The sequence below is a fragment of the Paramormyrops kingsleyae genome, chromosome 2 (assembly GCF_048594095.1).
Source record: "Paramormyrops kingsleyae isolate MSU_618 chromosome 2, PKINGS_0.4, whole genome shotgun sequence".
NCBI lineage: Eukaryota > Metazoa > Chordata > Actinopteri > Osteoglossiformes > Mormyridae > Paramormyrops > Paramormyrops kingsleyae.
Genome location: NC_132798.1, coordinates 15,900,297 through 15,926,018, shown reverse-complemented (window position 1 = coordinate 15,926,018; position 25,722 = coordinate 15,900,297). Strand labels below are relative to the sequence as shown.

At 45.0% G+C, this 25,722-nt stretch overlaps 1 protein-coding gene across 5 annotated transcripts in view; it reads left to right on the top strand.

Moving 5' to 3' along the window:
- pdlim5a (PDZ and LIM domain 5a) overlaps positions 1-25,722 on the top strand; it is a 72,648-nt gene that overhangs the window by 13,036 nt on the left and 33,890 nt on the right. For all 5 annotated transcript variants that reach the window (XM_023836550.2, XM_023836553.2, XM_072706541.1 and 2 more), the window contains exon 3: positions 17,714-17,865. In XM_023836550.2, the coding sequence (XP_023692318.2) occupies positions 17,714-17,865 (152 nt within the window). The remainder of the gene's footprint in view (positions 1-17,713; positions 17,866-25,722) is intronic.

Here is a 25,722-nt window from a genome sequence, read left to right as displayed (position 1 = left end):
CTGTAAAAATCCGCCTGCGGGCCGTGTGCCGGAAAGAACGCGCTTCTCTCCTAGCCAGACGTAGGGGGCGCTGTGGTCGTCCATACTGTGGAGTCGAGGTCGGCTCTGTGCTGTGAGATGTGACAGAAACGGCAGCTTTTATGGAGAGAGGGAGGCTCCAATTTTAAGGTGTTTGATAGCCCTCAGTCAGCCTCGAACCTGCCGGCCAAGCCTCCCCTCTCCATGGCGTGGTGGAAGCCCTCTCTGCTCTGCACTGAACGCTCTCTGACCTACACAGTCATGTGGACTCTGGTGCAAGAGGAGGGGGATGTTGTCCCGAGTTGGTCAGATCTGCACACTCCTGGGGTGTTTCTCAATACCAAGAACGCAAAGATCATACTGGTTGGCTAACTTGCCTCCCAATAAGTAACAATGAATCATGGGATTGGTCTCGTTCGGTGAGGATGCAACCAATTTTTACCATCCTCTATAAATCTGTTCTTAGTGTTGGAATTGGTTTTCGGCAAAGGAGAATGATGTAACACGGGTACACGACAACACAAGTACACGTTTTGAGGAACAGCCCTGGAGTAATGGATCTGGACCCATGATGTTCTTTGGATTAAAAATAAAATGCAGGGAGAACTCCAGCGTTTGCTGTTTATTGCACACAGTGATTGGTTGCCGACGGCATCCTGCCTCTACGCTGTCAGTCCATGCGGGCACATATCACAGGAGCCATCTCACGTTGTACAATCTATACATATGCATAATTTATGCCGCAAAGCAGGAAGAGATCTATGAGCGGCCATTGATCTCACATACTCCTCTTGTCAATGCTTGGGTTAGCTAGCTAAGCACTGATGCTTTTACTGAGTTGTAGGAACAGGCTTGTTCATCAATATTCTATTTCCATAAGTTCTGGTTATATATAAAGTTAGGATAGATAAATAACTGCATGTCTGTATATGAAACATATTTCATGTGTTTCAACATCTTCAAAAGGCCAGTGTTTGCAGGTCTGTGGGATAACTTTCAGGTTAGCTGTTCAAACTCAGGTGTGAAGACTTCAGCCAGTCAGTCCTCTAATTAGTAATCTAATTTAGGGAGCTGCAGTGAAAACTGCATACACAGCAAAACATTATGGATAAGATTGGCTACCCCTGGTCTGCATTGATGACAGACGTGTTGTTTGCATAGATTTATAGTTGCAGTAGAAGATGAAGCCTCATAGATGTTTTATTTGGTTAAGGAGGATGAAGACACGGTTCCTGAGTTTTTAATGCCCGGCTTTCTTTCTTTCCATTCACTCGTCTTCCCTCCACAGCATTTAGGGAGAACAAACAAACATTCTCCCTTCCAGAATAAAGAGCACAACTTGTTCTCTAGTGGCAGGAGTCAGGAAACAGAGCCCCAGATGGACACGGCTGTCGAGGCGGTTTTGCTGGAGAGACATGAGAGCAACAGACAAGAAGATGGATAGAAACCAAATTGAAAAACACAGACTAAACTGGACTTGACGAGACGGCGGTTGGGTTTAATGAATACAGTGTCAGAATGAGTTGGGCCTGAAATGATGAGGTGTGGAAATAATATAGCCAGTAGATCATGTGACATGGCATGATTCACGTTGAAAGAGAGTGGGGGGTGGGCTACTGGAATTTCACACCAGTAGTGCACAGTGATCCTTTTCCCTGTTTGAAGGGGTTTCTAGCTGGTTGTTTTAGCATGATCTGGGTCCAGGTCTGAATTCTGAAGGGTGACAGAGAAGGCTTGACCTTACATTTATATCTTTTAACCCCCCGCCCCCCTTCATGGGCCTGTAGATTGTACCGCTGCTGTACTGGGAGCCACATCATTCTGGGAGACTTCAAAAGAAAATAAATGTCTGTATTAGAGGTCTCGAAGATTCTCCGTTCATGAACGATAACAGATGTGGGTCCACTGTGCTTTGCACCTGCAAGTTCAACAAACATAAGCTTACAGTATGTTTTGCCGATCCGAAGAGCAAGGTGCCCAATTTGGTTAGTCAGAGAGCTTTCCGGACACCACACAGACACACGCACTGAAACACACACGCTCACTGCCTCAGCAGACTGATTAACCATCGCTGAGGAGTTAAACCCCCATCGTCTCATGGCTGTATGTGACATTAACTCCCTCTACATTTCGGTTGGTGAACATTCCCCATTTTCACTGGCTGTCCGGACACAGTCATTGTAATTCGCTGTGGGCTGTGAGACTCCAGTTCCCTGTGTGTCACCGTCAATGTCATCCATGTGAGTTACAGGTCTACAGTAGACACACAGCCAGAGAGGAACTCACAATGCAGGCCAGGCAGCCGAGATAGAGCGGCTATTAACGTGGCGTGTGAGATGGTGGGGGTGAATGCCAGCCGGCCCTGGGACTGTCCTCTGCGTGCAGGAGTGACGGAATTAGCCTAAATGATCCCACAAATGTCCGTGGCAAGTCTGCTGGCCCAGGCGGCACCGCGCTCTGGGAGGGGCACCATATATACCACAGGGGCTGGCAGTTACGTTTGTAAATCCTGCTTTATTTTCTTTCCTTCAGCTATTTTCTATCCACATACCTTCTCTCTGCTCCGTATTTCTGGTCGAGCTTCTTCTGGCCTCCAGGATCGGACTGTCGCGCGACAGATTCATGTTAGCATTAGCTAGCATTAGCTAGCATTAGCTAGCATTAGCTAGCATTAAGTTACCCCAATGGCATAGGAGAGAGTTTGATATTGGGGAGACATAACTTAATCATTTAAATACAGCAGTCTGTTTACTTGGGGGCTGAATGAAGCCAAAATAAATATTGGGAGGGACATGTCCCCCCCAATTCCCTCTGGATTCCATGCCCCTAATCGTACATATTGATTATTGATAATAGTACTGCTTATAATGAAGCTAGTCCCCCCTCCAATTTCCTATGATGAAAAGTGTGCGTTTTTTAAATAAGAGGAGGGGCAGTGTTAGACTGCATTGCAGAGGGGCTGGGGGAAGTTGGCGGCATCAAATGCTGCTGGAAACGGTAGCTGGAAGATGAGGGCACTGCTGCCAGGCCGCATCCTTGCCAGTACTGTGCCTCTGCTGTGCCCATGTTTGGTCAGATTTTGCTGCCACTCCAACCCTAAAACGCTGCCCTGTGACTGTGTCCCAGTGCTTGATTATAGCCTTGGATAGATAACTCAATGATGGCTGGACTGAGTCCATTCCGGCCTTTTGCCCTCCCCCTTATCGCCACTGCCGTCATTCCGGAAGATGTCCTTCACATCTATACAGCCAGCCATTTATTTGCGCAATTCACTGACGGAAGTTCTTCCGTGCGGGATCCGAAAGTGGAGTTTTCCTCAGGTTTTCTTTTTTTTTAAACCCTACTGCCCGTCGCAGAGTCTCAGTGACCAGAATTGATGGTCAACCCCATGATTTCACCCAAGAATGCACTAACCCAATGGCGACGTGACATAATGGGGTGACAAAGAAAGCCACCTGCACTAGTGACCTGCAGTCCTGTAATCAAGGCGACCCTCATCACCACACACCGCTCATGTCAGAACGACTGCATCTTTGTTTATCTGTTGCTAGGTTGAGCCGTGTCCTGCTGGACTTTCCTATGACGTTGTGCGTTCTGGGAGCCCTCGTGAATATTACCAGGCTGTGAATCGAACAAGGGGCTCAGGCCTCCCTGCTGGGGGGGGGGGGGCACCCTACCTGTTGAGGTAGATACAATTCCAGGTGCCGTGCCCAAACAAGACCGAGAGGCTGGCTTTCTGAATACGGTTGAGGAGAGGTGGGTACGGATTCGAAGCGGAGCCAAAATGCCAGGGCCAGAACTTGTATCTCAGTTTTCGGAGCGTAAGAATCTGTAAACGTTTTATGGGTTTGGCATGTGCGTGGAGCCGTGGCTAAAGGAACGTGGCTTTTAAGTCATTTTTTGAATAGCTTACTGGGTAATAAATCGTTGCTTTGAGTTTTGTGCGCAGCTAGCGGGTGAAAGGAACTCTGTTAAAAATGTGCAGTGCTCAGACTCTCCAGACAGGCCACTCTTTTGATCGTTAAGAGAGATTTCGGGCCTCTGTCATGGCTTATGAAACCCTTTGTGTGTTATATTGAATCTTACTGCTAGATTACTCAGTTATTTATAGGTAAGTGCAGTTGGATTTGAAGTCACTTAGCCGCCTCCATCTGTGCCTTATTTCTGATGCCTGGCATTTGGCTGTACCGTTGAGTACCGTTGGATAAGTGTGCCTGCCATTTAGAGATGTAATTACAGGGGTTATGATGAAGGTCGTGTCCAGAATATTCATGCGCAAAGTGGAACATTTTGTCCTTCTCTGGAGGGTTATTGTGACTATTCTTCCGGTAATAATGTACCAGGTGTCTTTAGGGTGTGAGTGATGCCACAGTTCCCCGCTGGGCCAGTTCACGTTATTGCGGTTCACTGAGGTTTAGTTTTCATTTACATTTCTGCACGTGTGCAGTGAGCGGGACTCGGAGATGTCAGCACTTGGCCCCATGGGCCCCATAAATCTTGCAGACGTCACATGCATGACGCAGATGCTTTCGAGGAAACTGCCAGCAGCTGTACGGTTCTTAACCGTGGTAGTTCCCCTTCCACGACACAGAACTGTAGACTATCCGTCCCATTCCAACTGTACTAACTACCTCCAGCACAGAAACACACTTCTACTTTCAATGTTTGGATTGACATGGCATTGCTGATTGGATAATGCTCTGTTTCGGTTTTGATGAGACGCAGTGACTGACTGGCTAGTTGTGACACGTCCTGTGCTATGTCCCGCCTGATTGGGTGGAACAGACCTACAGCTAAACCCACCTGATGCAGGTTGGGAGTGCTTGAGTGGAGTGCGAGACCAACTGAGAGCGGGATTGTATTTCCAAAGTCTGTTTTTAGCCTCAGACTCAGGCCTGAACCAGATGAATGTTATTTAACCTGCAGGCTCCTATTCCAGAAAAAAATTCTTTGGAAGAAAGGGAATAAAACAATAAACTTGGTATTTCAGTACAATATAATAGGAGGCTTTTGCCAAGGTTGGCTCACAGTTTACTTAATGGTATGTAACATTCTGCAATACTTGTTACTCTTTGGTTTACTTGATATGGGGGGTAGGTCTGTCATAGGTTCCTGAAATTTACCCTTCATTCACCTTTCCAGTCTTTGGCGGGTTCTGTCTGTCCTGGTTAGCGTATACTAACCTCCGTCCTATGAAGTGAATAGCATTTCTGGTTCCTAACTGCAGATGATATGAAAATGAATTGCCTGTACTCTTCCAGGTGTCTCTGAAAGAACTGGTTTGCTGCATTTCCCAGTTCAGGATGCATTCCTTTCTGTTACTCTTACAGGATAAGCGAGTGCGATATGGTTCACGTTAATATAAGTGGATCATTAAGGCTCGACGCTAACAACAGACTAATGAGTGTTTGTCTGGCAACAGATTACGCCAAGACCTTCATTAGCTAAAGCTGGTTTTGCGATGTGTCAAAGATGCCCGTAAGGAAGACTGTTTCATATTTTTTGGCTTCACACAGAACTTTCCAGGTTGTACCGGATGTGAGAGATTGCCATGCTTGTTGATGGGGAGGTCCTTCAGCACTACAAAGCAGCTGCAAGAGGCTGAGCTTGCAGATGTTCAGTCTGAGGTGACTCACCTGCAGCTGGTGAAATGTTTGCGAAGCACTGCATCACTGTGGGATAGTTAAACGTAAACCTTTATCTGGAATCTGGATCCAGATGCCTGCATTTTCCGTTTGGAAGTGGCAGAATTCCTCAAGTTCGATGGGCGAAACGTCTATGTTAACACGAGTCAGGGGAGAGATTATCAGGTTTACCAGTTGGCTGGAAAAGGTTTTCCACAGTGATATTAGGGGAAGTTTATGCATTCTGAAGACTTCGCAAATGTCGATTGCAGTGTAATAGATGATTACTTTTAGGTTCTGTTTGTTTATATGGTTCCGTTGATGCAGGCAGTAATTATTTTGCTTTTTTGCAGCTACTCTGCCAGGCAGTTGGTAGGCTACCGGGATCGTTCATTCTTTTCCCTATTTTTCCGTTGACGGCGTGGCTTAGCATAGCGATACAGCTCCAGATGGAGCGTTCTTCTCTTGGGTCGGCACTTGGCCTTGCGAACATGCTGGCATCCTTTCACTAAGCTGTGCTTCTACATGTTCACCTTTAATTACACAAAGACTTTGCTTGTTCTATGATTTATGTCTTTTTACAGATGCTGCAGCTCCAGGCTACAGTTTTTTTGAAAGACCTCTTCTGTCATTTTGTGTCCATGTCAAGGACTTGGACTCTAGATCATGGCGTCTGGTTAATATAGTCAGGCTGTGATTATGGCTACTTTTAATCCCACTAAGATCCTCGCCCTTCTCAGATTCGCGATCAAGCTGTGCTATCCTGTGTGCAGTGAGGCAACAGACACTGGGCACTGAGCTGGTCCCAGCACAGTCTATCCTTCCTGAGCCAGACTCCCATGGCTGGCCACTCCCATTCTCTGCCATTCTCCGTAACCACATTGAGAAATTTGTATGATTTTATTGGGAACATTAATCCTGACTTAGACTGAGAGGATGGGGAGTTTTACTGTAAAATCTCTGCAGGCCTTAAGATGGAGAGTAGCAGGAAAAATAAATACTTAAGCATTGATAGTTATTAATTTGCTTAACTTCCTTGACACGGTCTTTTAAAGGCACATAATAGCCCTTTTGTATGTAAGCAGAATAGGTAACTCTTTAACTTGAACGTTTGCCGTCTGGCTGTTAGAGCCATATCCCCTGGTGCCCGGGAAAACCCAACGTTTCTCGTCAGGGGCAGGATGTTCTGGAGTCGTGAACAGACCCTCTCTGGAGGAGATCATCAACTTGGGCTGCAAATTTTGAGCCCAGAAAGGCGGGTTTAGAGGGCAGGGCTGAACTTCTCTCTCCTCTTCACGTGTGGCATCCGGACACCGATGTGAAGGAGTAGGGGACATGGTGAGGTTAGGGGCTGCCATTTATCCGAGCGTGCAGCCCTGGATTTGTCACCTACCCGTCACATCCCCACACCGCCTACACAAAGTGCTGTTTTGGTTATGTAGCCATGGGGACGCGACTCAGATGTTCTGGAAACCGAGCAGGAGAGTTGGAGTGACCCCACGGTCTTCTTTCAGGCAGGACGGCACTTCTTCTTGTATATTTTGCCTCTGCTCGCTCCTCTCTCTGCGTTGTTGTGAAACGCAGGCCATCTGCGCCACAGCTGCACGGCGTGTCCCGTGAAAGCAGACCTTTTTATAGGTGCCGTCCACGCCGAGGTCTGAGGGGGTTCATGACTAAAGAGGTGTCATGTAAACAAACAGTGACGCAGCCCTGGCGGCGAATCCCGACCTCTCTCTCTTTGCGGGGGGACGTCTCTGCGGATGCAAGACCCCGAGCACTGCCTCGCGGCGGCCTGCACTGCACACGTGGCGCAGAAGAGGCGGTGTGCACCGTTCTGCTTTTGATTGGCACTGTCTGCTGCAGGAATTCCACTGTCCTGATTGTGAGAAGATGGATGAGGTGATGTTCACGTCTCCAGACGACTTCCAGATGAAACCAATAACACACGCCTGCCACGGGCACAGACTTAACTGCCAGACCCTGATTTTATATCTTGGAAGCTCCATGCATATATTTAATTCTTTCTCAAGCTTCTGCTCGAAAGCACCCCATCATCACTGTGAGTTATTAATAAGGCTACATGTATCAGTCATTTGGAAATAAAATGTGCAGTTAAAACAAATTTTCCACCGGACACAAAAAATATTGCTGTGAAGTGATGGAGAACAGCTCCTATCTTCTAAGTGCTTTAGATGTGGGGTGTTCATGAACGGCGATATAGGCGATTCAGCTGAAATGTTTCTTTTCTGATGTCTATGTACTGTACAGTGAATCCAAGCATCAGACTGCTGGGAATTACTAACAGCCATCAAGAAAATTAAATTTTTGAGAATAGACACACCTTCCTACACACACCTCATCTGTTCGTTTCTGTTCATTTTCTGTTCATTTCCACATGCGGTTTTCTGTGGAAAGCATTCATCTAGATTTTCATGATGATACAATATCAAGTCAGGTTGAAATTTTAGGCTGAAATGGGTGAATGAATAAGGCTGTGATCACACTAGGATTTATGCATTGTGATTCAGCTGCTTGCTTCCAGAACTTCTCCTGGTCAAAGTATGTTTGAGGGAACTCTACCTCTGGACTGGAGTTTCAGCAGAAACTATTCCGCATTTGATTGGAGGAGATCCTGGGGCTTCTCTCCACACCACCAATCCCCAGCCATGTGTTTATTTTCTCTTTTCTAACTGGATGCCCTAATCTCGACATACTACATACTATAAATTTTCCTGCTGAGATCCCGTCAGTCGATCAAAACTGCATTTTTGAGTACTTGCTTGAAGGTGAAAGGAGCAGAAGTTCCATCTGATAAGAGAGTCAGGTAGAGCAGGTGAGAATGTACTGCGACTGATGGATTGAACGTGTCACCAAGGTCCTACCCATCCCCTGTTTGACAACACTTCTTGAGCCCAATGTCCTGCAGGGTGTTGGTTGAATGATCCTTGAGATCTCAGTTTAACTTGCACAGAATCTGTTGTACTTAGCTGTATTTTCTGGTCAGGGACAGATTTCAGACAGCTGATGTTAATATTGATTTTTTTCCATCCATCCATCCATCCATCCGTCCTGGTCGGGGTTGTTGGTCCCCAACAACTTAAGCATTGATAGTTATTAATTTGTTTAACTTCCTTGACACGGTCTTTTAAAGGCACATAATAGCCCTTTTGTATGTAAGCAGAATAGGTAACTCTTTAACTTGAACTTTTTCCGTCTGGGGGGAGCTGGGGCCTGTCAGGCAGCCTAGGGCACGGAGCAGAAATACACCGTGGATGGGAAAATGGCTCTTAAAGTTTAATTTAAAGTGTACTGTGTTGCTTTGTAGAAAGGGTTAGCTGCTACATGCAGCTGTTTAAATAATCAATGTCTCATTTTCAGTATTATTGATTATTTTGAGTCTTTCCTTATTGAAGCTTTATTCTTTAATTATCCCTGATCCAATGAAGCCCATTGGTTAGCACTGTTCCTTCACAGCAGGAAGGTTAGGGGTTTGAATCCCGCCCCCCCCTGCATGTGGACAGTCTCGCCTGGGTTTCCCCTGGATACATCAGGCTCTTCCTGCTGTACAAAGCCATACAGTAAGGCTAATTGCCCTTGGTGGGCGATGGAGTGTGTGCCCCCCAATGAACTTGCATCCGTCCAGGGTGATACCCCAGCCGGGTGCTCTGTGGTGCCTGGGAAACCCCAGCAAGCCTGACCAGGATAAGGAAGATGGAGATGGATGGTTTAAAGAAGGCATGACAGCCAAGAGCAATGTGTGTGTGTGTGATTAGGTTTATATTACATTGTGGGGACCAAATGTCCCCCACAGTGTGATTAAAAACCTGTTATTTAGACGTTGTGGGGACCATGTTTCAGGTTCCCATAAAAATCTCTGAATACAATCAAAAAACTAAAAATGTTAAAAGTCTCATATTTTCTTTGGTTACTTATGGTTAAGGTTAGGGCTGGGTAGGGGTTAAGGTTGTCATGTTGGGATTAGAGTTTTGCCCACAGAAATGAATAGAGAGTCGCCACAAAGATATAATTACAAACCTCTGTGTGTGTGTGTGTGTGTGTGTGTGCACGTGTGTGTGTCTGAGAGAAAGAGAGAGAAACTTTACTGTACTTTTTTGACAGCACCGCATAACTCCTGTTATGCCAGTAAGAGCAGTCTGACTTTTAGAGCACGGGTCAGTTGTCAATAAGATCACAGGAGAAATTTCTGTCAGCAGCAGTAATCACATTTGTAACATTTATGACGCTACAGATATGCCACTACATTTCTCTGCATATGGACTAAAGTCGGCATATCCAGAAAGGATCAGAGTTATGGGTCTGGCTGGAGATCAGGCACAGTAAATATCAGCGTGTGCTCAGCTGTTCCCATTGAGGGAAGTGGAGGAGCAGGCGGGTAGTGTTTGCTCAGTGTCTCCCCTTCCATGGCCCCTAATCAAATGCAGCTAATACCCAGTGTGTTCCCTAATCTCCTCTCTATACACATCCCCTACTCACACCCTGCTAATACCCTGTGTGTTCCCTAATCTCCTCTCTATACACATCCCCTACTCACACCCTGCTAATACCCAGTGTGTTCCCTAATCTCCTCTCTATACACCTCCCCTACTCACACCCTGCTAATACCCACTGTGTTCCCTAATCTCCTCTCTATACAAGGCCCGTACTCACACCCTGCTAATACCCTGAGTGTTCCCTAATCTCCTCTCTATACAAGGCCCGTACTCACACCCTGCATGTTCCCTAATCTCCTCTAAATTCATGGCCCCTACTCACACTCTGCTAATACCCTGCATATTCCCTAATCTCCTCTCCATACACGGCCCCTATTCACACCCTGCTAATACCCTGCATGTTCTCTAATCTCCTCTCCATACACGGCCCCTACTCACACCGTGCTAATACCCTGTGTGTTCCCTAATCTCCTCTCCATACACGGCCCCTACTCACACCGTGCTAATACCCTGTGTGTTCCCTAATCTCCTCTCCATACATGACCACTACTCACCCCCTGCTAATACTCTATATGGCCCCTTATCACACCCTGTCGGTACCCTATGTGTTCCCTACTCTCCTCTCTATACATGACCCCTACTCATCCCCTGCTAATACTCTATATGGCCCCTAATCACACCCTACCATTACCCTATGTGTTCCCTACTCTCCTCTCTGTACAGGACCCCTACTCATCCCCTGTTTACACCCATTGTGTTCTCATGCTTCCTCCTCCTCTTCACGTCTGAACTCTATAGAACATTGCTCCCCGCAAAAGTTCCTCAGTGTGCTGTTTTCTTCTCATTTTATTGTGTCCATTAATGACTGCCAGGGATCCAAACATTTTTAAATAAATCCTTAATAAAAGCATGACATGGGACTGGCATGAACATAAATTTTATTAATTTACAGCTTTCTATCAAGATTGCTGCATGCAATTTTCCAATTTACTGCTCTTTCTAATTACAAAATCGCTACTATCCAGACGGTAGTTACAATAGAATTTCCTCTCTGGGGACTTGAACCCAGTTCCCTCTGGTAAGGAGTCCTGCTTGAACAAGGCCATTTAAATGCAGAGAGGTGTGTGTTATTCAGTCTAACACACTGCTTTGTGGGACTGTTTCCCTAATTGGCCAGTCATTCTGTCAGAAACAGCTGTGTACATAACATAAATTGCTTTTGACTCCAATTTAGAGTTTCAGTAGGTTGTTCTGTTTTTCCTTGATTGCTTGTGGTTATTTGCACTAATTGTGTCATAAAATAACTCCAGGAGAAGCACATGGAAGCAATTGACTGTTTGCATACACTACAAGGGAGGAACTTCCTCTCTTGCTAATGGTTCAAATAGCTTTATTGCTATGGATTACATTTATGTATACAGCACCAAAGCTTAAAGAAAGAGATCATTCTGAAGACAGAACACTAGAGATGATCATGTGTAATTCATTAAAACATACAGAAACTTAATGTAACGGCATAGTCATTATCATTAAGGATAATCACAGGAAAGCTATGTAAAGAAAAACATATTTTAAAATATGATTTGTAGGATAACTGTAAGCCTCTGCCATGTGACGGCACGCTCTGTCTAACTGGGGAGTGCCTGACTTTTGCCAGGAGGCCTTTTGGCTACTCATTCTGAGAATCCGTGTCATGTGCTCACGTTCGCAAAAGGCATTCTCAGCGGGGTGACCCCGGTCATGTGACCCGGCATTTGTGTGCCAAACTAGGCCAGCTTGCTCTGATGGTGGGGGCTCTTCCAGGGTGACCGTAAAGAGCCAACCATGTTGGCTGCCTCTCTCAACCCCTCCCTGGGCTCTGACAAAGGAAGGGCTGCCCCTTTGGGCCCCCGTTTCCTGCCTTTGAAACCTCGGGTGAGGCCCAGCGTGGTGCCGCAGGGGACGCCTATCACCCTGCCCTTGTTCCTGATGGCTTAGCTTGACTGAAGCCAAAGGCTTGGGAAATTCAAAATGGCTGCCTCACAGCCAAAGTACCTTAGTAAGTTAGCTTTTCCTGTTTCTTTTGGGGGTAAGGAGAAACTCAGTCACTATGTTTTGTGATTCCAGGAGACCCAAGGGACCTCAGATGCAGCCAATGCTTCCATGTGTTTTCTTCTGTCACACTGAGTCTCTGGGTCTGAATCTATCCTGTCAGTTGCCCTAAGTGGTTGGTCACTCAGCAGTGTCAACTAATAGATCAGTAGCCCTTGTTCTGACAGAGGACAAACTCTTCTTCGAAACCCGTGTGGGCGATGTTCACTGTAACTTCACTTAAACTTATAAGCCAATGAGCTACAACCCAACTCTGAGTTAGGTCATTTTGGCCAGATTCTTGGTGTCTGTTATGATGCTGTTTGGTGTCGTCAGGAACTTCCACCCACTTCCTAGGATGGAAGCACTTGATTTAATGACCCGTATCTTGCGAATTACCTAGAGAGCTGCCTAATTATTTGCTTCAAAGATCCAATGACATGTGAATCTTCACACAGGTTCACCTGTTTATCCATAAACCTGGACAGAAACAAGGGGTGTTATTGATGGAATTGAGATGAAGACTGCAAAAGGGCAAGGATCCATACAGCTGTGATGTCTGCAACATGGGAGATTAGCATCTGGAGCTCCAGCACAGCTGCTGCCAGCTTCCTGTCCACCAAGTGAATCTTCAAGGAGGCTGGACTATTAATTTTGTTGACGAAAAATTTTCGTCATAGTTATCGTTAACAACCTTTATTTTCAGACTAAAATGAGACGATAAAATGAAAATGATTTTCATGTGTAGTTCTCGTAAGGCAGGGATCAGTTAGAAAAAATTTCTTGAACCAAAGGTCCAGAAGATCATAATGTCTAACTATTTAGTGTGATGCATATTTAAGTAGCCTATTAGTTGTATCAACATCTACTAAATAAAGGTAGGGCTGCATTTCAAAATAAGAGAAAATAAATAAAATGTGAAAATCGTGCTTAAAGTGCTCAACTTAAGCTGTAAAACCCAAATACAGTCGTGTCTATGTCATATATTTTAGTGTTCATGGATTTAAGTATTGGTTCTCTATAATCCCACACCGGTAATAAAATTCTCGTTTTAATATAAATACATATGAACTTATCACTTTAATCGCTGTTAAAGTAGGATATGGACAGTCTTATTATTTCGAAAAGATATAAAACGTGACGTGTTTTTCAAATGCACCACGGCAGACAGGTAGAGGCTTCAGAGAGCAGTAAAGGCAGCACAGAAGATCACCAGCTGCCCTCTCCCCTCCCTGGTGGATATTTACACCTCCCGCTGCCTCAGCAGAGCAAAAAGCATCGTCAAGGACAACTCCCACCCTGGCTCTGATCCGTTTGACCTGCTGCCCTCAGGGAGGCGCTGCAGGTGCATCACAGCAAGGACAAACAGACTCAAGAACCACCCTAAACGTACACATGCACTGACTGGACAGTAAACTACACAGTCTAACTCCCAACCCCTGGACTTCCTTCTATCACCTGTGCAATATCCATTACCTAGATGGTATTGATAACTGTGCAATACCGTATACTGTGCAATATCACATGATCATTATTACCATGTGATACACTGCATATCACATTGTATATTCATATATTTAAAACCCTATTCAGTTATTTATTCCAAATGTATATAGCGCTACAGAACTTTTGCACTATTTGTTTATTGTTTGTCGTGTGTACGTGTTTGCACTGAAGGTGCTGCTCTTAATCTCATTATACATGTGTATAGTGACAATAAAAGGCATTCATTCATATTTGTCGGATTAACAATGCAAACGGAAGGACGAGCCGTTTCAGGCGAAAACAGTGCATTTTACTTTTTATTTAAAATAAAACGCGGGGTTGCCAACTTCGGCCAGCTGGCTGGATTGAGATTTTCAATACGAGTTGTCTGCACACATATGTAACAGTTCCTACCTTGTAAATAGTCTGCTTATGTATTTATCCGTATAAATACACTTTGGACGTAGCTAATTTTACGTTTATAATGGTATAATATAGATTTGCCGTAAGATTTCCTGCGTGAGTCTGAAAGCGTGAGTGTTATGCCAGATCTTGAGATTTGGCAACCCTGAAAACGTACATTTTTTGTTTCACCTGAGTTGATTTATATAACAAATAACATGACTTTATACAGTTGTTAAAAAGCTGAAACTTAAACGAACATGAAATCACCAATAAACTACTTCTACAAATATTTATTTTACTATTTCTATTTTAATATTCAGAGAGAGCAGGCCTGGTGGCATTATAGCCTATGCACTTTGAAGTCATTACACTTTACACTTTTAATTTTAGTCGACTAAATCAACTGTAGTTTTAGTCGACTGTAATCTTATGATATTTAGTCAACTAAAACTATACTAAAACTAAAATAATTTAGATAACTAAATTATGACTGAAACTAAATTACATTTTAGACAGAAGACTATGACTAAAACTAAATAAAAATTTGCTGTCAAAATTAACACTGACTACAAGGAGGAACACACCTGAAAACGGGCATCTTTCCGTTATTGCTCCCAAGATAAACTTCTTAAAGCTTAGCTTCTGTTCGTTTCCTTCGTTTTAATTCTGCTAATTTGTTTCTGTCTTTTATACAACAATAACTGTCACACTCGATTAATGTGGCACTTACATTTGACGCTGACAAGAAACCAGCACTTATTTCTGCTCTGTAATGTGCAGTCTGTAGTTTTTCAGTCTGACAGGAGGTGATTGATTTGCAGGGAATCCTCCTGAGAGCAAAGACATTGGAATTTTCCCTTTGACGGACCTCCCTGGTTACAGGCCGCGCCCCCTTCCAGTCGCCGTAGCGACACATTTCCTTATAAGAACAATCCCATTTCTGAGAAGCTGGACATGAGAAGTGAAAAAGTCTGCAGGCAGCAATTGGGACTTCAAAGCAGCATCAAATTTGCCGATCCATATCCTTCCAGATCCTTCCTGGGTCCAGCTGAGGCAACAAACCGAACACTAAAGCAGACAAGTGAGAAACAGGATCACCGCAGGCCCACTTGGTGGTTGGCTGCCCTTAAACTCCCATCATGGGGCCTTCTCTTGAGGAGAAACACTAATTTAGTTTAATTGTTCAGAACAACAATGAACTCGTACAAATCCCAACCAGCACCATTGGGCGATTGCTCCCACATGGAAAATGAGTTTATGTGTTTGGTTACTTTTGAGCTGAAACCACACGCGTGACATAAATCAAGGGCTCATTGTGTGCCAGAGCAGTGTTTAAAGCAAAGAGTTGTGCAAGAGATGATAAGATTGAAAGGCCTCGCTGTGTCATGTGACTGTGTATTTTAACAATGAAAAGGCAAATTGAAAGCATAAAGGTTTTATGAAAAGCTGTTTTGGATTAAGTTTACCGAGGGACATTAGTAGAGTAGTGATACTCCATTTGTTCCATGAAATCCCATGAACTTCCGGAAGAGACCTATGTGTTATTTATGGCATATGTCATATAGATTCTTCATTTCATAATTTAACCATGTCTATAACCGAGGGAATCTACTCAAAACCACACACAGCAGAAGGAAACACGCCATTTCCACTCATCACACAATTGTGCCTTGTATTTTGCGGTCTTCCCAAAAAATGCTGCTTTTTATGTTTATATTATTGACCAGTTGGGTGCCTGTTAATAATTTTAATGCATTTTTCTAATGTTTATTTGGGAGACATATACAGCTATAATTACTTCTGTATATGCCGCATCAAATGAAATTTTAGGAAAGTAAATGCTGAGGCCTGAAGTTGTGTTTCTGTGGAATACTGAGGGCTGCAGCCGTGATGCTGCAGGACGCTGAGGGCTGCAGCCGCGATGGTGCAGAGCTCTGAGGGCTGCAGCCGCGATGGTGCAGAGCCCTGAGGGCTGCAGCCGTGATGCTGCAGGACGCTGAGGGCTGCAGCCGCGATGCTGCAGAGCCCTGAGGGCTGCAGCCGCGATGGTGCAGAGCCCTGAGGGCTGCAGCCGTGATGCTGCAGGAGGCTGAGGGCTGCAGCCGCGATGGTGCAGAGCCCTGAGGGCTGCAGCCGTGATGCTGCAGGAGGCTGAGGGCTGCAGCCGCGATGGTGCAGAGCCCTGAGGGCTGCAGCCGTGATGCTGCAGAGCTCTGAGGGCTGCAGCCGTGATGCTGCAGGACGCTGAGGGCTGCAGCCGTGATGCTGCAGAGCCCTGAGGGCTGCAGCCACGATGGTACAGAACATTGGTCTGAAGTTGTGTTGTATGGAACACCAAAGGCTGTAACTGTTTATATGGATCCCCAAGATCTGAAGCTATGTTCATATGGAGCACTGAGGGTGGAAGTTGTGCTGCTTGTTTTTGTTGGTACGGTGCAGGGGGATGAAGGTAAATCCACCATAGAAACAGATCTCAGTGCAGTTGGGAGCCCCAAAAAAGCAATATTCCACTAATCACCTCAGCAGGCTTCCAGGCCCCTTGGATAATTGGACTCCTATTCATCATCAGACATCCCCTTTGACCACCTATGGGTCTGTACAGCCATCTGTATTGGAATTAGAACACATGTATGTGCCAGCACATCAGCCAGCTGGAACAAACTAAAGTACAGGCAGGATTCAACTGTCTGTCCTCCATGGAAATGCTGCTTAAAACTGGAACTGGTTTACATAGAATAAGACCTACAGAGCTATTTTGTTATTCCAAGTGAACTAAGTGAACTGTCATAGTCTGATATTTATTAAAAAATGAAGTTGTTAAGCCACTCATATGTTGTATGTGCTGTATTGGTTATATGCACAGATTTACAAAGAAACATATTGTGATTAATATAGAAACATACAACTGACTTTCCTTAAAAGTTGCTAAAAGAGGTGTGATTCTGGATTAAAGTCACTGTAGAAAATACCAGGTTGTATTTCTATGGTTCTATTAGAGAAGTGATGAAAAGGGTCTGTAATTGTAATCTGCCATGGAATGTGGAACTTGAAGCCGTCTCAGTTTAATGTTTAAGTTACTTTTCGCTGCTGATTTGTTGAATGGTAAACCATTAACCGACCAACCAACAGCAAGCCCCAAGGTTAGGTCACCACTACCCATCTTCCTGCCTTCACTATGTCATGCTTCATTCGTACATGCATATTAAAACCACTTTCGTCCATCAGAAGACCTGCTCAGACTTAAAGACAGGGAGGTGCACCGTCTTACACGGTGAAGCAAAACATTCATCGCATTTTGACATTTCTTCCTGGAATGCTGTGAAATCATTTCCAGAGTAGCGTTTTGGTTAGTGTTTTAGTGCATTATTGTAAATAGTTTGTGTTAAATGCATCAACCAAACTGATTTCCTTAGTAGGTTGGTTTGAAGAGACCCTTGGGACTGAGGAGATTTATTTATGTAATTCCAGGCCAGTCTGCCCCCAAAACATTAAATATTCCATCGTATTTACTCATTAATCTGTTTCAGATTCAGGTCCTTGCTTTTTCAAGCTCAATGTTGAACTTCAGCAAAGGTTAAGAATCTCCGGGGATAATAATCTACAACCTGCAGGTATGACTCCAGGGGGACTCTCCCTCACCGTGGTAACGTGTCTTTACAGCTGACAGATGGGGGCAAGGCCGCCAAGGCGAATGTTGCCGTCGGAGACGTGGTGCTGTCCATCGATGGCATCTCCACTGATGGCATGAACCACCTGGAGGCCCAGAACAAGATCAAGGCCTGCGCAGGCAACCTCAACCTCACCCTGCAGAAGTAAGTTTTCTGGTTCCTGTGTGTCTTCGGTAGCTTCCGCGTCGTTGGAGCTGCTCTTCATTCAGGTGTTGGGACGATGTTCCTCATGCTTCAGCCAATAAGATTACCTTACCACTGCATATCCGCTGCATTAACTTGGCCTGACCTTAGAAGATTTGTTCCTTCTGTTTTCGGCTCTGGTTTTTCTGCTCTGCGCCATGTGACCTTGCGTGCAACAATGGGCTTAAAGCAGAGCATGCTGAATGCAGGGAGGGGAACGCTGTCTAACCTTGAGCCTCCTTGGCACAAATAGGAACTATGTACAGGCCACAGACAGCTACTCCAGGCAGAAAGGCAGGATATACGGCAAGCTATCTGTTCATGAAGGAACAGCACTCCTACGCAGAGCAGCGTGCTCCCCGGCCTGGGAGATTTACACACTCCAGCATTATGCACTCCCTAAGACCTGTGCAAAGCTGTCTTCGGTGTGCTTTAAAGCTTTTAGGGCAACTTAATATTTTTAAATAACTATCCAAGTACAAGTCGCTGCAGTAAGGTCTCACAGAGAAGGTGTCTGTTTGGTTTATGAAGCCGCAGTCCAGTAATCCTCTCTGTTAGCCGCCCATAGCATTCACGGTACCTGCCCTCGGCTAACAGCTCTGTTCTTGAGTTTTCAAATGGACCAGAAATGTTCCTTATTTATCCGCAGCAGTTGCAAAAAATGTTGAAAAGGATAAACTGGGGAGTTCCCATGCTAAAGTCATCAGCCTTTTCTTACAGACAGGCAGTAAATTATAGGAATACTTCAGGGATTACAGAGTTTTGCAAAAATGACCAAAAATAAAAGGTATATTAGGACAGAGTTGCAGCATTTTAGCCATGGTCCTCTTTAGCATTGCAGCCATGGTCCTCTTTAGCATTGCAGCCATGGTCCTCTTTAGTATTGTAGCCATGGTCCTCTTTAGCATTGGTCCTCTTTAGCATTGTAGCCATGGTCCTCTTTAGCATTGTAGCCATGGTCCTCTTTAGTATTGCAGCCATGGTCCTCTTTAGCATTGTAGCCATGGTCCTCTTTAGCATTGCAGCCATGGTCCTCTTTAGTATTGTAGCCATGGTCCTCTTTAGTATTGTAGCCATGGTCCTCTTTAGCATTGGTCCTCTTTAGCATTGTAGCCATGGTCCTCTTTAGCATTGTAGCCATGGTCCTCTTTAGTATTGTAGCCATGGTCCTCTTTAGCATTGTAGCCATGGTTCTCTTTAGCATTGGTCCTCTTTAACATTGTAGCCATGGTCCTCTTTAGTATTGTAGCCATGGTCCTCTTTAGCATTGTAGCCATGGTCCTCTTTAGTATTGTAGCCATGGTCCTCTTTAGCATTGTAGCCATGGTCCTCTTTAGTATTGTAGCCATGGTCCTCTTTTGCATTGGTCATCTTTAACATTGTAGCCATGGTCCTCTTTAGCACTGTAGCCATGGTCCTCTTTAGCATTGTAGTCATGGTCCTCTTTAGTATTGTAGCCATGGTCCTCTTTAGCATTGGTCCTCTTTAGCATTGTAGCCATGGTCCTCTTTAGCATTGTAGCCATGGTCCTCTGCGTGCGCCTGTCCTTCCAGACATTGGGCGATGGCTGCATTATGGTGCTATATTTATGTGCTTTAGTGGCTGATTCCAACCTCCCAGTGGAGCACAGCGCTGGAGCAGCAGGAGCTCTTGAATGATCTTTATTTCCTGTCACATCAGTGATGAGTTTTGCACCAGCAAGAGCACCTCTGGTGCAGCAAACTGCAGGACACAATGACAAAAAGCCTCATTTTAATGGGAAGTCGATGAGGCCCTCCTAGCCGGGTCATTCACCAGTTCAGGTTTTTGGACCTCCGTCATACTCTGTGCTTCCAACAGTCTAAGAATTTCTTGACTGAAACCTTGATGGGGGAAAATGCCTTTTTGAGGAGCCACTTTAATGGCTTTTTAGTGAAGTTATAAATGGCTAATCAGGCTAAGGAGGTTGTCCTGATATTTGTGTCACAGTGTTGTGAAGAGCAAAGCTTACTAGAAAGTTCCGTTTCCATTCCTCAGGCATGACTTAGCAGACAGGAGAGCACGCAGTGTTCAGCTGCTCAGTAACACTTTGGCTGCTCAAGGGGAAGTACACACAAGATAAGCCTTGTGTTTTAAACATGGAAAGAGGTGAAGAGATACATAAATATTTTACAGCTATTGAGCTCCCGGTTCTGGGTCTGCCAAAGACATCAGGTCGTCCTTCGGTTCATTATCTTGACTTGCCAACCAGGACTTAGTTTTGAGGCGTGGTTGGTGTAGAAGGCCTTGTGCAAATGGTCACATGGGATCAGAGTCCCAGGCATTAAAATTTAAGGTATGCAGCTGTATGGTTTTAGAATGTGATATGGTGACCTGTTGGGGGTAATATATACACTTTCAGCAAGACTGAAAGACTCCCCAAGATCACTGCTCATTGATTCTCCGTCCAGAGGCCATTTGTCTTTCACAGCTGTTTCATGAAGATTTCATACGTCCATGACCCCTAATTCATGAGATGCAATATCTGAAGCAGCTGTATCCAAAATATGGTGGGAATATAATTTGGTCAGACCCAGTCATTTTTTATGGACCATGAGTAACCGGTGTCCCTCTTAGCTTGGTACTCAACAGCCTAAGTGCTATATGAAGCTACTATGTGGCTTGATAATTCACTCTTAGCCAACAGTTCTGAGAAATGAAAATAATTGTACATATATAACACATAAAATGTCTGACAAATCTATGTATGTACAAAAGTGTATGCAGTTGTGCAATAAGAATGACACAAGTATTGGTTTTCACAAAGTTTGTGCATCATTTTGTCAGATGTTTCTATGGTATACTGAAGTATAATCACAAGCATTTCATAAGTATCAAAGGCTTTTATTGACAATTACATTAAGTTTATGCAAAGAGTCACTATTCTTTTTCAAGACCTCTGCAATTCACCCTGGTATGCTGTCACTCAACTTCTGGGCAGCCCATTCTTGCATAATCAATGCTTGGAGTTCATCAGAATTTGTGGGTTTTTGTATGTCCACCCACCTCTTGAGGATTGACCACAAGTTCTCAATGGGATTAAGGTCTGGGTAGTTTCCTGGCCATGGACCCAAAATGTTGATGTTTTGTTCCCCAAGCCACTTAGTTATCACTTTTGCTCCATCATGTGGGAAAAGACATTGTTCATCGCCAAACTGTTCTTGGATGGTTGGGAGAAGTTGCTCTTGGAGAATGCTTTGGTACCATTATTTATTCTTAGCCCCTGGCTGAGAGGCAACCCCACACATGAATGGTCTCAGGATGCTTTACTGTTGGCATGACTGATGGTAGTGCTCACCTTTTCTTCTCTGGACAATCTTTTTTTCCAGATGCCCCAAACAATCAGAAAGGGGATTCATCAGAGAAAATGACTTTACCCCAGTCCTCAGCAGTTCAATCCCTGTACCTCTTCCAGAATATCAATCTGTCCCTGATGTATTTCTTGGAGAGAAGTGGCTTCTTTGCTGCCCTTCTTGACACCAGGCCATCCTCCAAAAGTCTTCGCCTCACTGTGCGTGCAGATGCACTCACACCTGCCTGCTGCCATTCCTGAGCAAGCTCAGCACTGGTGGTGCCCCGATCCCACAGCTGAATCAACTTTAGAAGACAATCCTGAAGCTTGCTGGACATTCTTGGGTGCCCTGAAGCCTTCTTGAACCTCTCTCCTTGGAGTTCTAGATGATCCGATAAATGGTTGATTTAGGTGCAATCTTACTAGCAGCAATATCCTTGCCTGTGAAGCCTCTTTTATGCAAAGAGATGATGATAGCACGTGTTTCCTTGCAGGTAACCATGGTTAACAGAGGAAGAACAATGATTTCAAGCACCACCCTCATTTTAAAGCATCCGTCTGCTATTATAACTCAATCAGCATGACAGAGTGATCTCCAGCCTTGTCCTCATCAACACGCTCACCTGTGTTAATGACAGAATCACTGAAATGATGTCAGCAGAAATGCAGTTTTGGGGTTTTTGGGATTAAGTTCATTTTCATTGCAAAGAGGGACATTGCAATGAATTGCAATTCATCTGATCACTCTTCAGAACATTCTGGAGTATATGCAAATTGTCATCATAAAAACCGAGGCAGCAGACTTTGTGAAAATTAATATTTGTGTCATTTTCAAAACCTTTGGCCACGGCTGTATATCCTGTAATATATTTAAAATACCCGTCATGTTTTTCCTCCACTGGTCCTAAAAATAATACACAGGCTGTATAATCCATATCAAACAGAAATACGTTTGCGTATCATAATTTATATAAGCAGAACATGCATATGCAGTTAGTGCAGGAGGACTGACTGGCTGTCTCCATAAACTCATTTATTATCCCGCAACAGGATGCTCACCACGGGAACTCGTCTATTGACGTTCACGGTACATTAAGAGATTTGTGAGACCCCGAAAGAATGGGAAAACCAAAACAAGATCCAAGAGTACCATTAATGTTTGACTCACTCAGTCTTCCTCCTCTTGGAAGGATTTTCATTACTCACAGACCTCTAAAATGAAGGCTTTATCTGGTTCCACCTCGGAGCTAAGGGACTGGGGCAAGGGTAGGAAGTCAAGGGTAACCTTCAGGTAACAAAACATGAGGAAGTGTATCTGTTCTCCTGCTCTCAGTGGATGTCTAAAACTCGCGGTGGGATGGAGATGAGGCGGGGCTGAGATGGCACAGTCTTCTGATGCCTACAGTCGATACCAGAGAAAGAGTTGGGCTCACTGAAGCTGTCAGACCTGCACTCATTCCTGTCATTCTGTCTCACAGAGAGGTTTGAGGTTGGAAATTATGCCAGTTATGTGAAATTGTGGTTACACAACTTCAAAATCACTAGCTGTTTGCGTAAGATGATGGGCACTTTGTCAGCACACAACCTGGAGTGACTTGCATACTTCTCGGATTCCACCAGAATCCCAGATACACAATGTCTGGAACACATTTGTCGGAATGTGATGCATTTATCGCCAGAAAGTGAGAATGGATTCGCCAATGATGTCAAAAGGCTTGGGAACACAGTGAGGAAAACAAAGTGAGGGTGGGAAATTCAACTGTTTGGGGTATTTATTTTTGTACAGCAACAGAAAATGGAAAGAAATGTGAACTGTCTGGGCAGAGTTGTCAATGCTTTGCTTGGGAAGCCGTTATCCAGGGAATGTTGTGTGTTTACTGGACTATTCAAGTTTAGGACAATTCTCAAGGGTACAACAGAATTTCCACTACACTCGAGTCTGGTTCTTGTTATTATAACCCATGGCTCATTAACCACAAAATAACCACAAAAGCCAATGCATGTGTACTACCAAAGTAGCTCATCTGAGCTGAATGGCCCGAAAGTAATTACAGCCCTACTAGACCCATCTAATGTGCATTTTCAATGTAAACAAAAAACGTTCAAACAAAAAGATTCGCAGGCAAATGCGCAGTGGCAGCTGTCACACGTGGAAATGGGCCCGGGGGATTTGCTTCTGGGAAATGACAGCATTGTGAAAAGGACAGAGAGAAACAATGCAGAGAAACTCCGAGAATGGAAGAAGGCTCTGGACTGTCACGGATGTTACAGATCAGATGTTTTATTAACAGCATGGGGTGTGTTTGTTTCAAGGTGGTTAATGATGTTCTTGGGAAGTTTCTTGGTGTCCAATGCTAAAGTTGGCCAGATAGATAATGAAACATGGGACCTTTCAAGTGATAAAAGCCAGCCTCCCATAGCCAAGAAACATGGCGAAGGAACATGACCCCCTGGCAATGTTTTGGACTTGGTCATTGCCCCCTTACTCACTTCTACCGCCTGCTGATACCCAGCTGTCCAGGCAAATACGGGCTATCCGGTCTGCTGTATAAACTCGAGCTTTGTGTATGATCCTGTGTAACCGGCACTTGTGTTCTCTCGATCATGTTTGTTTTCGGTCTCGTCATTTTCCAGGGTATCGCTAGATTTTTCCATGTCAGCTTCGGTTTCTCTATGGTCTCGGAGAAATAAGACCCTACCCTGCACTTTTGAACGTGGTGGCCGGGCAAAAAGGCGGACGTGAGAAGCAGTGTTTGATCGATTTGCTGGCGGTTGGCGCTAGCTTTCACCGTGACAGTAGTGCTGTGGAGGCTGCTGGCACTTCTCCGGACGCCTCTGGTGATTTACGAGAGGACTCCTTGGCAGATGGCATCGCCTGTGTTATTTTAACCACAATGCCGCTACATATCCGGGGGGTCATGTTACTGGAACTGGGCAAGAAAATGAATCGCCAAGATGTGTACCCAGAATTCAGTGCGTCAGCAGGGGAGTGATGTTACCACAATGCCTCCCCATGGAGCCCTCTATGTTTCTGTCTACTGGTATATCGAAAAATAACAAGTTAAATATTTGCTTTTGTTTTAGCAGTATTTTGTTTGGATGTGTTCTAACTGTAAATAGAGCTTATCTGGTCTTTTGAGCTGTGTTGAGGACCATGAGCAGTGCAGGTGTCTGTGGTAGATGGTGGAGCAGCTGTCGAAGTGGGTTTTGGAGAAGCTGAGCCACCCACCAAGCTTGCTCCCCCCCACCCCCCAGGCTTATCACGTCATCAAAATGTATCCTGGATGTATAGGCCTAAGTATGTTTGTGTGTGGTCTGCATGTGCACTGTGTGTGGTATGGTTTGGATGTGCATGCCTGTCGATGTGTGTGCCACAGTGTGTGTCTTGATGTTGGATTTGTCTGTGTTTGAGAGCTGCCTGGTCTTTCAAGCCCAGGAATGGGATTATTTAGGTTCTCCAGTGATTAACAATGTCCCCTATACATCTCCCCAATGCTGTTGATGACACTTCATTTTTTAGTTGCAGTTTTTCAGGTGGATTTATGCGAATGTGTCCAGAAGGCTGTCTGATTAATGAACGCTGAGCTGTAGCAGGAAGGCTGCAGGGAGATGTTTACGGATCGTTCAGTGCCATATCATTTTACAAAAGCTGCACAACTTTATGGTAAAGAGCTGCTTGGAACCAAGGTAACGGGAGCAAACACAAACAGAGAGAAGACTCAGCCTGCCAAGAAGAGCTGGCCTTATCAAATGTAGGGTTTGGCAGCACACACACACACACACACACACACGTTTGTAATTATATCTTTGTGGGGACTCTTCATTCATTTCTATGGATAACACTCTAATCCCAACATGACGACTTTAACCTCTATCCAGTCCTAACCTTAACCACAAGTACCCAAACAAAATATGAGATTTTTGGCATTTTTAGTTTTTTGATTGCATTCACAAATCTTTGTGAGGACCTGGAAAATGGTCCCCACAATGTCAAAATAACCGGTTTTCATTACATTGTGGGGAACTTTTGTGGGGAACACACACACACACACACACACAACCCACATGCCACATGAAGTGTGCCGGCTGCCTCCTCAGCAAGCTGCGTCTGAGCACATGCCAGCTGTCTCCCGCTGCTTGGATCCCGGATTGATTTATGGAGAGGAAAGACGAACCCAGGGAAGCTGGGAGACCCTTCGGCAGATGTCACTGTGGGCTCCGGAGGTGATTTAGTTAGCCTAGCATCCGCTGTTACTCGGATGTGATTTTAGGGGACATGGCGGCGCTTCAGCTGGGGGCAGATGCAGCCCCATGGCCCTTGGCCACAGGAACTCCAGCTCTTCCCAGAGCCCAGCCTGCCCTCTCAGGAAGCTGGCTTATCGCTATGGTAGCCAGTTGCTACACCCTAGCCTGGATAGTGGCATGCCATTGTGGTGTGGCCAGAGGGTGTGTGTATTGGAAAACAGGCCCTCGTTAGCATGGATGCCAGACGTGGTGTTTTAGTGAGT